Below are 10328 nucleotides of genomic sequence, written 5' to 3' on the forward strand. Positions count from 1 at the left end.
ACTGAAAGCACAAAACGGTTGCCAAACTACATGGGTCGACAGCAAAAGCACAGCTGATTGAGTTGCCAGCTGGGCCGTTTGCTGTGTGATATCTTAACGGGCATTGATCCAATGCGCTTAAATGTGCACAATTATTAACAAATAAATTTTATTGATTTTATTATATTAGATTTTATTCAAAAATACACAATTTTGTTGTTTCTTGACGAGTTTGCATGTCGCAATTCGGAAATTACTTAATATTCGACTACTCGATTACACTACTTTGAACAGCTGTTAGGCTATCGGTTGTTCTCAAACTGCCATCGCTGTTGCTCACATAACCTTCTGCGGTTACAAAAAAGTTTATTTTCATCGAAAAAACGTAATAACTCAGTTAATATACTTATTATTTGTTTAATTTTTAACTAAATTAATTCTTCTTTAACTGCAGAAACCAAAAAAATGCAAATCACACGCTTCGTTCTTCGTCAAATGACAAGCCGCTATTGTCACCGCATGTACAGCTCTGCCGTGCCTGCAGCCTCCTCCATACCCGCTGATAAGATGGTACCGCCGGTGCCAGAGAGCACGACTAAACCTCCAAATCCTAAATTGGACAGCATTGTAAACAACATAGCTGCGCTAAATCTGCTTGAGGTGGCGAAGCTGAGTACGCTCCTGAAACAAAAGCTCAATTTACCGGATACTGCATTTGTGCCACAAGTTGCCTCAGGACCCGCTGGACGTGCAGCCGCAGCCGATGACGAAGAGGAGGCAGCACCAAAGAAAGTACAAACATCGTTTAAAGTAAAGCTAGTAAAGTTCGATGAGAAGCAAAAGGTAGCGCTTATCAAGGAGGTGAAGAATTTGCTCGAAGGCATGAACCTGGTGCAGGCCAAGAAGTTTGTGGAAAGTGCACCCACCATAGTCAAAGAAGACATACCCAAAGAGGAGGCTGAGAAGCTGAAAGAGGCTTTAGCCAAGGCGGGCGCTGTCATTGAAATTGAATAGGCTAGCTGCTAGTTATGTTTAGCAATGGTAATAATAATAAAAAAAAAAAACGTGAGACATAATTTTATTGAAAGAAAAGTGTATCTCACACTCTCTTTTGCAGTTAGTAACATCATAAATGAACGCGCGCGCGTTCTTGTAACTGTTAATATCTCACACATTGTTGCAACTTTCTATTAAGATGTCGCCCTAAATACTTCACGCCTGAACTAAAAATTGAAAACAATCACAGCGCGCCTGCCACTTTTACCTTCAAATTGAGTTTAAACTTTAATTAGTAGTAGTACATTTCTCGATTAGTGAGCGTGCGCTAATTATTGTCGTGCGTGCTGCCTGCGTCGAGCTGCCGGCATAGATTGCACTTTGCTCGCTTTACCGTTACACGCATTACATCACGCCCACATCTGTGGCATCTACTGGCATGATTGAAACTGTGACTAGTGATTGATCACACATGCGCGTGTTGTCTACAAAGAAAATCAAATTGAGCGGCAAATCCAACTTGAGCCTATTTGCATAAGTCAATATGTTTGTATAGTTAGCGTAGCGTAGCAGTGTACTTTCTACCATCATGGGATATGCGCCGTTTTGACGGCGTCTGCGTCGTGTTCGTGCCAAATTAATGGCCTCCGCCGAATCAAGCTACATATATGTATGTAGATCGAGTAAGTGAATTTCGTATTTCATATCTTTCACTTTCCTCGATGTTTGCTCGCTGATCTTTTAATGAATTGATCAAAATAAAGTAATACTTAATGCCAATAGTAGCACTGTCCCGCATTGGGAAGCCACAACCGCTTCTCAATGTGCGTGCTTGATCTAAATATTCATTGCCGAAATAAACTCCACACGATTTACAGTCGTCGGCGCTGGCTGAGCAGCTGCATCGCGCCGGCGTCGCTGTAGCCCAATTAGCACCTGCGTTCTGACTATGCGCAGTTTGGATAGGTGAGCTGTAAGCTGGCCCCATCTCAGCGCAGTCTCAATTGTAACTGGCGCGCACTCGGACGTGGTGCTCTTACTCTTCGGTTGTTTCGACGGTTTCGAGTTAAAACCAAAAGTGAATTTTAGTTCTAAGCCATGGCCGCACATTCCGCGCGCATCTTCGCCATTGTCGTTATATTCTACAGTAGTTATATCGTCGGCATTTACAATGCGGCACGCGCCAGCAGCCTAATGCAACTGGCTGCTGAGAATTCCAGTCATCACAGTGTTGAGCCCCAATCTCACTTTTTAACGGAAACAGAGCTGGAAGGCGGCAGATCGAACTCAAGACATCCCCGTTGTAAGTAGCGAGAGCCACTATTGATACTTTTGTCGTTTTGTTGATATTGTCGTTCTTAAGAATTTTGTATTATTGTCGTTGGCGCCGTGTTGTTTCATGTATCGCGTGTTTGAGTGGTGAGCTAGTGCTGCGATTTGTGTTGTCTCCATCGTCGTCGTTGTACTATTTGGGTCAAACTTCAATTATCACCCAGAGCGCAGGTCGTGGATGGTTCTTTAGTTTTAAGCGCTTGGCACTAGTTGTGTTTGAAGCTGGGGGAAGTGTTCATTGAGGAAATTGTATGGAAAGCTTAGAACTCAATGTTCACAGGAAAATTTCTTTGCCATATTTGAAAAGGGAATATACCTTTGGAGAAATTAGGTCGCTTTAAATAAAATGTATTTTATGTTGGCTTAAAAAAGGCCCGTAACCATAGCATATCGGCTGGGGAAGTTTTAATTCGGCCTGTTAGTTAAATTTGTTTTCAAAACTTTAAAATAATGTGGAAGTGTAGCACATAGAAAATAACTTTGATTTATGAATCGACCGGCTAATCGATGGTAAGATTTTCCAAATACATATAATTAGCATACCTATAAATATATGTATGTTGAAAAGGATATAGTGTCCCCATTACATTTCAACAATATAACCTTCATAAATTGGATTCGTCAAACGAATATGTGAAAAATAATATCGATCGCCTAACTTAAATCAGAAATAAACTTTATTTAATTTCGAAGTTTGAGAAACTCTTTCCGAGCGTTTCGTATTTCCAGCTATTCTAGTCATTGAGATCAAATCATAGCCACACGAAATTAATTTAAGATTCGCTAATTTGGTTTTTCACTGCATCTGAAAGATCTCTGAATTTGTTATTTTTCTTTCGAGCTAAAATGTATATATATTTTTCAATAGATATTTAAATTTTTAGTAAATGCGCAATCTGTAAAAACTTATCTGCTTCCCAAGTGTTATTGCTTTCAACTTGTGTTCTCTTAACTTAAAGGAAATATTCAAATTGGATAAATACTTGTATAACACTATTACAAAATCTTGGTGTAGAAAGCTTCTGAACCACAACTTTCTTATGCTCATCTTTTGGTCCTTTTCAGGGTTTCCGTTCTACACAATTGGTCGCTTTTCGAACGCTCTGTGCACAGGCAACAACAGGCTAACCGGCACATGCGTCCTCAGTGGTGAGTGTACGGATACCACTGGTGTAGCCGCCGGAAGTTGCTCAACCATAACAAACCAAGCCGTTTGCTGCATATGTAAGTAGTAGGAAGTGTTCTCTGTGCTCCAACCATTACTTACTATATCTTTCGTTTAGATCAGCGCACTTGTGGAGCGAGCACGACATATAACAACACATACTTCTACAACAGCAATTATCCGGGAACTTATGCCGGTGGCGGGCGATGCACAATAGTAATCACACCACCCGATTCGAGCATTTGTCAGCTCCGGATTGATTTTATGGCCCTGTCATTGGCGCCTCCCAATGGTGATGGCTTATGCAACACCGATGCGCTGACTATCACGGGTGGCTCTTCACGTGTGCCAACGATTTGTGGCGAAAATGCTGGCCAGCATGTCTACGTGGACTTCAATGGTGTTACCCCGATTACCATAACGGTGGCCACATCATCTAGCTATGTATTTAATCGCATTTGGCAGTTCCAGTTGCGGATGCTGGCATGCGCCTCATCTACATTAGCACCATCAGGGTGCTTGCAATATCATTTGTCCAGCTCTGGAACTGTGGCCAGTTTTAACTACGCCTCGGCTGCATCTTCTTCATTAAACACGATCGGAGTACCGGGCACGAGACAATTGGCTAATTTAGCCTATGGGATATGCGTACGCATGGGCGCCGGCATGTGCTCAATATCCTGGAGTCAAGTGAGCTCCGATACATACTCGTTCACTATGACCAACGATGTGGGCGCTATAGATCCCTCACTACTTGCCACAGCTGCAGTCCAAAGTCAGGATTGCACTACAGACTTCATAATTATTCCAAATCCGCTGCAGGGAGGCGTCGCCCTGGCAGGCGATCGATTTTGCGGTCTCGGCTTTTCGGCAACGACAAGCTTTACGAAACCTTTTGTGCTGTACGCGGTAACGGATGGAAATGAGGATGCAGACATATCGAATCGTGGCTTCTACTTGTCATTCTCGCAAGTTGCGTGTCCGGTGATTTAAATTTATGTTACTTAATGGTTTACGAACTAATTGAAGACTTGGTCTATTATACATATATAACAAAAAAACAAACAATATGCACACTTTTAGTTTCAATTTATAAACAAGTAGCGGGCATTAGCATCACAGGTTTACGCTGCCAGGTGTTTCAGATTCTCAATTTCTGCTTCCAGTTCTTTAATCTGCAAACACAAAGAAAGATAAATTGGAGTAAGTGATCAGCTACTATTTATGCCTTTTCGTGGTATAATTTTGGATCTGTTCATGGGTGAAACAGTTCCGACTGAGCTGAACATTCTACTCATCAAAAAGTGAACGTTCAGAATATTTAAAGCTAAATGTTCTCCCGAGTTTGCAACTTACTTTGTTTTGAAAATGTGTCTGAGTCTCCTTGTCCGCCATCAGCTGAAATGCCTCGTTATCCACACGCATGCGGTAGTTACGTAACTCTGTAACCAATTTCTTCAACTTCTTGTTGTTTGCCAGTAGCATTAGCTCTTGTTTCTCTTGCGACGCATCAAATTCATTGTTCATGGTAATGCCGAAGGAGCAGAGCGCACCGGCCGTCGAAAAGAAATTGATTTTCTTCGAGAATTTTGAGTCCTCATTCAGCAATTCCAGCTCGACTCCTGTGCAGCGGGTGAGAATTTGCACTTGCGGCAAATGGCGACGCAAAATGCCTTCGGCTTCGGTGTTTTGTGCAAAGAGATAGAGCTTGGGATCGTGCTTCTTGCTGATCTGATTGCGTGACTTCACTTGACGCACGTTTTGGCACAGCTGTACGATATCCGAAACTTCAGCCTCCAGTTTAGAGTCTTGGTAGTGGGACAGTTTGACTTCAACATTGAGCGGCAAGTGTTGCAAGAGCTCGGAGGCAACGAATGGTGTAAATGGTGCCATGGCCTGAAGACCCCAGCTAAGGCAAGTGGTCAGGGTAGCTACGTTGACATAGGCACTAGCCGTTTTATTCTTTATCGCATGCTTCGTTGTTTCCTGGAAATGAAAAAATAAGCATAATAAAAATGGTCGATCAAATACAAAAGATTTCCGTTCACAGAGATTTCTTACGTAAGGAAGAAAAAACCCGGTAATACGATAGTAAAATGATTGGAATAAAAAGTGTTGATATCGGTAAACATATAAACATTGCATAAGCTCAACTTACTATATAAACATCACATAGGTTCTGATAAAAGAAGTGCTTCAAGGCCGCGGTTGCCATATGGAAGTTGTAGTTGTTGTAGCAATCGGAGCATATGGTCAGTGTTTCAGCTAAACGTCCAATTATCCAGCGATCCCACATGCTTAGCGTGGCACTATTCATTGTCTCGATTTCTTGAAGAGCTATGCCCAAGCTTTTAGCAGCGGCCAGCGTAAAACGCGTTGCTTGCCAGATCTTGTTGAGGAACAGTTTGTTCGTATGACATGTGGATACATCAAAATTAATGAAATGGTGCTTAATATTGTGACTAAGCAGAGTAAAGCGCAATGCATCAGTGCCACATTCCTGAATTCCCTGCGGAAACATTTTGCTCATACCGGCACTTGAGGTAATCAGCTCATCTTCCTTTATGATGCCCGCATTCCGGGATTTTTGCAGTTCCCCTTTTAGACTCTAGCGGATAAGATAATAAGATTATATAATTAAAAAGTAGGTACGAACTCACCTCCAAGCTAGCACCTTGTACCACTTGCTGTGGTGTTACAACGTTACCCAAACTCTTTGACATTTTCCTGCCTTGCGCATCGCAAACTATGCCATTGAGCAGAATGCGTTGAAAGGGTGCCTCGCCGGTAAGCTTTAGACCCATCATCATCATGCGTGCTACCCAGAAGAAAAGAATGTCATGGCCTGTCTGCATCAGATCCAATGGATATTTATCACGAAAGTTTTCTTGCGGCCATCCGGCTACTGAGAATGGTAACAACGACGAGGAAAACCAAGTATCCAGCACATCGGGATCGCGTGTCAGTGTCAGATCGGTGGTACCTAAACGAACATTTGCCTTTTCCCGGGCCCGTTGCTCGTTTATTGCAGCCACCCAGCAACTATTGCCGTTGGCATCGCGAGCCTCGTAGGCGGGCACTTGGTGGCCCCACCAAAGCTGACGCGAAATGCACCAATCGCGACTATTCTGTAGCCAACGGTCCCAATCCAGTTCAAAGTTTGGTGGCATTATCTGCAGTCGACCACTGTGTAATTCAGAGAGGGCCGCCTCTGCCATGTCTTTGCACTTAAGAAACCATTGCGGCACAATCATATACTCCACGACATCCTTGGAACGAGAGCAAAACGGTAATTGCATGCTATGGGACCGCACGCTGCGTAACAATTCTAGGGCATCCAGACGATCAACAATGAGATCGCGTGCTTCGAAGCGCGGCTTTCCCTTAAATTCCGTGTATGTGTCTAGAATGTGGCCACTGCTATTGAAAACCTGGATAGGATCGAGTTTGTGACGGGATGCCAACTCAAAATCGAATTTGTCATGAGCCGGTGTGATCTTTACAGCACCCGTTCCGAACTCTTTGTCAACGGCCAGATCGAAAATAAGCGGAATAGTGTCCTCGCGGAATGGATGTTGCAGTTTAACATCTGGTTTGTTGCGGTACTTTATGTAACGAGGATCCTGCGGATGAACAGCCACTGCCACATCACCGAGAATAGTTTCAGGTCGTGTGGTGGACACCACAATCTCTTCTGGGGTACCGTCCGCTTGTGGCTCACTATCAACAATGCGGTAAGCAAAATCAAAAATACGCCCAAAGAGCACGTTTTGTGTGTATCCTGGCACTGCAATCTCCATGGGCTCCTTAATATCTAGCGATTCAACTTCAATGTCCGATATCGCAGATAGCAAGGCGCATGACCAATTCACCAATGAATTGCGACGCTCTATCAGATGTTCGTCAAACAGTTTTTCAAAGGCTACATTCACTGCATTTGCGTGGTTCTGATCCATTGTAAAGTATTGCCGCTGCCAGTCCAGCGAGCAGCCAAGTTTACGCAAGTCCTCCGAAATGCCAGCGCCCTTCTCCTCCTTCCATTTCCACACCTCGTTGAGAAAGGCATTGCGTCCGAGCTCCTGTCGCGTTTTACCTTTAGCAGTGGCCAATGTGCGTTCTACCACCACCTGAGTGGCTATGCCGGCATGGTCGGTGCCAGGTACCCATTCCACTTGGTAACCAAGTTGACGATGCTGTCGCGCTATCACATCTTGAATAGTTGCATTTAATGCGTGCCCCAAATGCAGACTTCCAGTAACATTGGGTGGCGGTAGCAGCATGCGAAACGAGCCACGCTTGCATCTGGCGCCGTCATTGGGCAGGTTTTTCTGCTTCTTCTCACGCTCCCAGTATGCCTGTTCTACCTGCTGAGGCTGATAGCCAGGTGCTAGTGACATCGGTGACAAATCGGCATCCGTCTCTGCAAGAGTACAAATTTCAGTGGCTTCTTTATCAATGAAAGTTTAAGCGTACTTACTACTAGCTGTAGTGTAATGGAGCGCAGGTATTGCATATTGATGGATTCGGTGGCAGAGGTATTTGTGTTTGAGTAATTTGCGTGAAAACACTTTAACTTTTTGCATTGTTATGTGAGAAAGACAAAACGGAACTAAAAATCTTCAGTGTGAGTGTGTACACACTGTTTTCTGACAAATAACAAAACACAAACAGCTGATGCTCAGTATTGTAGCTGTCGTTGATCAAATTGAACCGGCTTATCGAAATTTGAATTACATTCCAAAACTCAGTAAGCACTTTATAATAATAAAATAGTTTTAATAATAATTTGAGTGCAATATGTGACACCATTAATTCTTGCACAAATAATATTAAGGACACTCATGATTATTTACAGCTGTCCTATTCAAAAAAAGTAAAACGCGTTGAAAATTACGGTTTGAATTGTATGATTTTTTTATTCCACTTGAAAATTCGACATTTGTGCATGATAGCTTGGGTATTATTCACATTTAACTGCCGCTTTTGTATATTTCTGCGAATAAAAGCGCCCAAAGAGGTACAAAAAAGATATCATATATACAACGCTGGTGTAGCTCAGCCAAGGTTGGTATTCGCATCGTTGCAGAACGGCATGTACGCACCAAAGGAGGCCAATAATAAATTGTAGTAACTGCAGAGCGGTCAGATAACGTTTCCACCAAAGGAACGGCTGAATGCGAGGGCCCAATGTACTTAGTGCGTAATAACTGTACATAATAATGTGAACGAATGAGTTCATTATGGCCGGAACAAAAGCTGTCGAAGAGTTTGCATATTAACGAAACAAAACTAGTCACACGCAGGATTTAACTTACTTGATCCTGTGGGTATCCACTTAACAATGATCCAGCAAAGAACAAACATGGTGCTGTGATGATAAACATGAAGGAAACTCAATTGGGACCACTTCTTGCGCAAAATGAAGAACAAAGTATCGGAAAACTCCAGCAACTTGGAAATATAGAACCACCAAAATGCGGCGGCCATCTGAAAAAACAAATCGGAAGAGACTTAAGGTGTTGTATTATTAAAAAATCCATATATCAATGTATTTTTATAACAAAATGTATATACCTGAAACATTGATAAATAAATAAATATTTTGTTAACACCCCAATTAAACTTAAAATTATGTAATTATTTAAGCACAAATTATGTTAGGCACTTACGCGCAATTCATATGGATCGTAGCTGACTCGACATGGTTGGCATGAAATATTGTACTTCAGAGCACGCGCCGAAATATAGAGTTCCAACCAAATGTGTGCGTTCAGCAGTGTCATTGCCAAATTATAAAAGAAAATAGGCAATCTCAACTGTAGAGGCTTGTGTCTGCAGTAAGACTTGTTTAGTATAAAGTTTTGTTAGTCTTTCATGTTTATAATTTTACACACCTGGCCATCCATTTGGGAGCGTAGCGAACCATGAGTAAGTATAGGGTCAGTAAAGCCGCCGCATTCCTAGGTGATGCCACCAGTGGCCACGACTGTGTGCGTTCATCCACGAGCTCAGCAAAAGGATAACTATATCTATTGAGGGAAGCGCTTTTAGTACCATTTGAGACCATTCTGTTTGTTTTCTCAAAGAATTTAATACGAACTGAGTGGGCCCGCTGCTCGCCAGCTCTCTTTTATGTCGTTGACTTGGCCATTGAAGCGTTGCCATGCCGGTGTCAGTTTCCATTTTTTACTAATTGAATATGTAATTAAAATTAAAGCACGTTTATAGTTGACCCTATAGCATTTCGACCGTGAAAGTTTCCACAATCATTAACTGCAAATTGAACAAGCTCAACATTGATGAATTTCAAAATATATTGTAAGTGTGTACATTCAACAGGCTAGTCTCCTTCTTAAGATCAGTCACGTGGGGTGTGTACACACTTGCAATCGGTCCGTCTTAGTTTCTTTGCGCGGTTAATATTATTTGTTTTTAATATAAAGTAGTTGCGAATAATGGCAAATGTTTAAATATTGTTTAGTTATGTGTTTTTTTTTCGGGAATTTGGTATTGTTATATAGTGCTTCGACTTAATATTAATAAGAAAAACGACAAAAGCAAAGGCAACTTTGCACGCCACATAACGGCACTTTGTGACATCGACCGTAATTGTGTTTACCCAGTACGAGGATATACTATATTGGTTAGGCGTAACACCCAGAAGGAAATGTGGCATATTTATATATGTACATATGTGCATTAATATATATGTACATATATGAATACTCTATAAATATGAATATACATTAACTCTCATAAACTACATACAGTGGGCGACATGTGTACATACATACATACGTGTACATACGACCCAATATTTTCCTAACTGCAAGAACCAAAGGTACTTATTAAAAAA

At 42.1% G+C, this 10328-nt stretch overlaps 4 protein-coding genes across 4 annotated transcripts; 2 read left to right on the plus strand and 2 right to left on the minus strand.

Annotated features, from left to right (window-relative positions):
- Positions 1-298: 298 nt before the first annotated feature.
- On the plus strand, positions 299-1055 carry LOC115632753 (50S ribosomal protein L7/L12). Its single transcript, XM_030530000.1, has 2 exons — positions 299-364; positions 434-1055. The coding sequence occupies exon 2, from the start codon at positions 445-447 to the stop codon at positions 991-993; it is 549 nt and encodes a 182-aa protein (XP_030385860.1). The 5' UTR covers positions 299-364; positions 434-444; the 3' UTR covers positions 994-1055.
- Positions 1056-2073: 1018 nt separating this feature from the next.
- Positions 2074-4465, plus strand: LOC115632153. Its single transcript, XM_030529170.1, has 3 exons — positions 2074-2278; positions 3373-3531; positions 3591-4465. Exons 1-3 carry the CDS (start codon positions 2074-2076, stop codon positions 4463-4465), a joined length of 1239 nt encoding a protein of 412 aa, XP_030385030.1.
- An 11-nt stretch (positions 4466-4476) lies between these two features.
- LOC115632152 (valine--tRNA ligase) lies at positions 4477-8100 on the minus strand. The gene is made up of 5 exons (XM_030529169.1): positions 7950-8100; positions 6133-7892; positions 5631-6080; positions 4829-5458; positions 4477-4647 (listed from the first exon to the last, which is right to left on the minus strand). Exons 1-5 carry the CDS (start codon positions 8053-8055, stop codon positions 4597-4599), a joined length of 2997 nt encoding a protein of 998 aa, XP_030385029.1. The 5' UTR covers positions 8056-8100; the 3' UTR covers positions 4477-4596.
- Positions 8101-8411: 311 nt separating this feature from the next.
- Positions 8412-9962, minus strand: LOC115632854 (elongation of very long chain fatty acids protein 4-like). The gene is made up of 6 exons (XM_030530114.1): positions 9803-9962; positions 9573-9745; positions 9367-9501; positions 9142-9304; positions 8788-8959; positions 8412-8728 (listed from the first exon to the last, which is right to left on the minus strand). Exons 2-6 carry the CDS (start codon positions 9653-9655, stop codon positions 8433-8435), a joined length of 849 nt encoding a protein of 282 aa, XP_030385974.1. The 5' UTR covers positions 9656-9745; positions 9803-9962; the 3' UTR covers positions 8412-8432.
- Between the last annotated feature and the right edge of the window lie 366 nt (positions 9963-10328).

This window comes from Scaptodrosophila lebanonensis, unplaced genomic scaffold (genome assembly GCF_003285725.1).
Source record: "Scaptodrosophila lebanonensis strain 11010-0011.00,11010-0021.00 unplaced genomic scaffold, SlebRS2 tig00001415-arrow-pilon, whole genome shotgun sequence".
Taxonomy (NCBI): domain Eukaryota; kingdom Metazoa; phylum Arthropoda; class Insecta; order Diptera; family Drosophilidae; genus Scaptodrosophila; species Scaptodrosophila lebanonensis.

Bases quoted from the DNA above. Each gene is read 5' to 3' on its own strand.
- LOC115632753 (XM_030530000.1), top strand. From the start codon at position 445: ATGCAAATCACACGCTTCGTTCTTCGTCAAATGACAAGCCGCTATTGT.
- LOC115632153 (XM_030529170.1), top strand. From the start codon at position 2,074: ATGGCCGCACATTCCGCGCGCATCTTCGCCATTGTCGTTATATTCTAC. The intron at 2,279-3,372 runs GTAAGTAGCGAG...GGTCCTTTTCAG, and splicing joins GAACTCAAGACATCCCCGTT to GGTTTCCGTTCTACACAATT. The intron at 3,532-3,590 runs GTAAGTAGTAGG...TCTTTCGTTTAG, and splicing joins CCAAGCCGTTTGCTGCATAT to ATCAGCGCACTTGTGGAGCG.
- LOC115632152 (XM_030529169.1), bottom strand. From the start codon at position 8,055: ATGCAAAAAGTTAAAGTGTTTTCACGCAAATTACTCAAACACAAATAC. The intron at 7,893-7,949 runs GTAAGTACGCTT...GTACTCTTGCAG, and splicing joins CCATTACACTACAGCTAGTA to AGACGGATGCCGATTTGTCA. The intron at 6,081-6,132 runs GTGAGTTCGTAC...CTTATCCGCTAG, and splicing joins TACAAGGTGCTAGCTTGGAG to AGTCTAAAAGGGGAACTGCA.
- LOC115632854 (XM_030530114.1), bottom strand. From the start codon at position 9,655: ATGGAAACTGACACCGGCATGGCAACGCTTCAATGGCCAAGTCAACGA. The intron at 9,305-9,366 runs GTGTGTAAAATT...GTCTTACTGCAG, and splicing joins GCTCCCAAATGGATGGCCAG to ACACAAGCCTCTACAGTTGA. The intron at 8,960-9,141 runs GTAAGTGCCTAA...TTGTTTTTTCAG, and splicing joins ACGATCCATATGAATTGCGC to ATGGCCGCCGCATTTTGGTG.